At 55.4% G+C, this 1206-nt stretch overlaps 1 protein-coding gene across 1 annotated transcript in view; it reads left to right on the forward strand.

Annotated features, from left to right (window-relative positions):
- Positions 1-1206, forward strand: part of EMH_0059200 (TPR domain-containing protein, putative) — a gene marked incomplete at both ends in the record, with an annotated part of 4985 nt that overhangs the window by 1980 nt on the left and 1799 nt on the right. Inside the window, 2 exons of the mRNA XM_013497655.1 lie at positions 12-395; positions 747-1090. Coding sequence (XP_013353109.1) covers positions 12-395; positions 747-1090 — 728 coding nt within the window. The remainder of the gene's footprint in view (positions 1-11; positions 396-746; positions 1091-1206) is intronic.

Raw genomic sequence — 1206 nt, forward strand, 5'->3', positions numbered from 1 at the left:
TCTCCAAGCAGCAGCAGCAGCAGCAGCAGCAGCAGCAGAAGCAGCAGCAGCAGCAAAGGCAAAGGAAGGGGAAGCAACAGCCCCAGCAGCAGCAGCAACAGCAGCAGCAGCATCAGATGCCGCAGCAGAAGCAGCACCAGCACCAGCAGCAGAAACAGCAGCAGCAGCAACACCTGCAGCAGCAGCACCAGCAGCAGCAGCACCAGCAGCAGCAACAGCAGCAGCAGTTGATGCAGCTGCTGAGAAGGAGCTGAAGGCGCTGCAGCAAGAAGCAAGGGATCTCTATGAGGCGCAGCAGCAGCGCAAGCGAGCAGCAGCAGCAGCAGCAGCAGCAGCAGCAGCAGCAGATAATAAAATGAAGCCCCCGACGCCTACGGAGATATTTAAAAAGAGAGGTGAGCTGCCTATACACCCCATAGCTTATATGCTGCTGCTGCTGCTGCTGCTGCTGCTGCTGCTGCTGCTGCTGCTGCGGATGATGCTTCTGCCGCTGCTGCAGCACCGAGCTGCTGCTGCAGCAGTTTGTGCCGCGAGAGAGAACAGCAGCAGCAACAGCAGCAACAGCAGCAGCAGCAGCAGCAGCACCAACGTTAAACAGCTGCAGCAACTATGAGAAGCATTCATTATTATTTTCCTTCTTTCTTGTGGCCTGTTTGCTGCTGCTGCTGCCGCTGCTGCTGCTGCCACTGCTGCTGCTGCTGCTGCTGCTGCTGCTGCAGGTATATTGTGCTGCAGCGTGCCTGCAGGGTTAGCTGAGGCAGCAGCACAGCTGCCTGGGGTGTATGTACAGCTGGAGGAGCTCAATGGGGATTTCTTTCTGCTGCTGCCGCTGCTGCTGCTGCTGGATGAATATAACAGAGCAGATGCTGTTGCTGCTGCTGACGAAAGGCTCTCGCTGCTGCAGCAACTCACCAGCATCTTTCCCTCCAAATACACACTCATGCAGCAGCAGCAGCAGCAGCAACAGCAGCAGCAGCAGCAGCAGCAGCAGCAGCAGCAAGCAGCAGGTGGAGAGACAAAAGCAACAGAGTTTCCCGCCTGGGACCATCAAAAAAAATATGTATTAGAAAATCTAATTGCATACTATGAGGTAAATATTTATATATTTGCTGCTGCTGCTGCTGCTGCTGCTGCTGCTGCTGCTGCTGCTGCTGCTGGTTCTGCTGCTGCTTCTGCTGCTGCTGCTGATGATGATGATGATGATGA

Source organism: Eimeria mitis, genomic scaffold (genome assembly GCF_000499745.2).
Source record: "Eimeria mitis Houghton genomic scaffold, Emh_scaff2827, whole genome shotgun sequence".
Taxonomy (NCBI): domain Eukaryota; phylum Apicomplexa; class Conoidasida; order Eucoccidiorida; family Eimeriidae; genus Eimeria; species Eimeria mitis.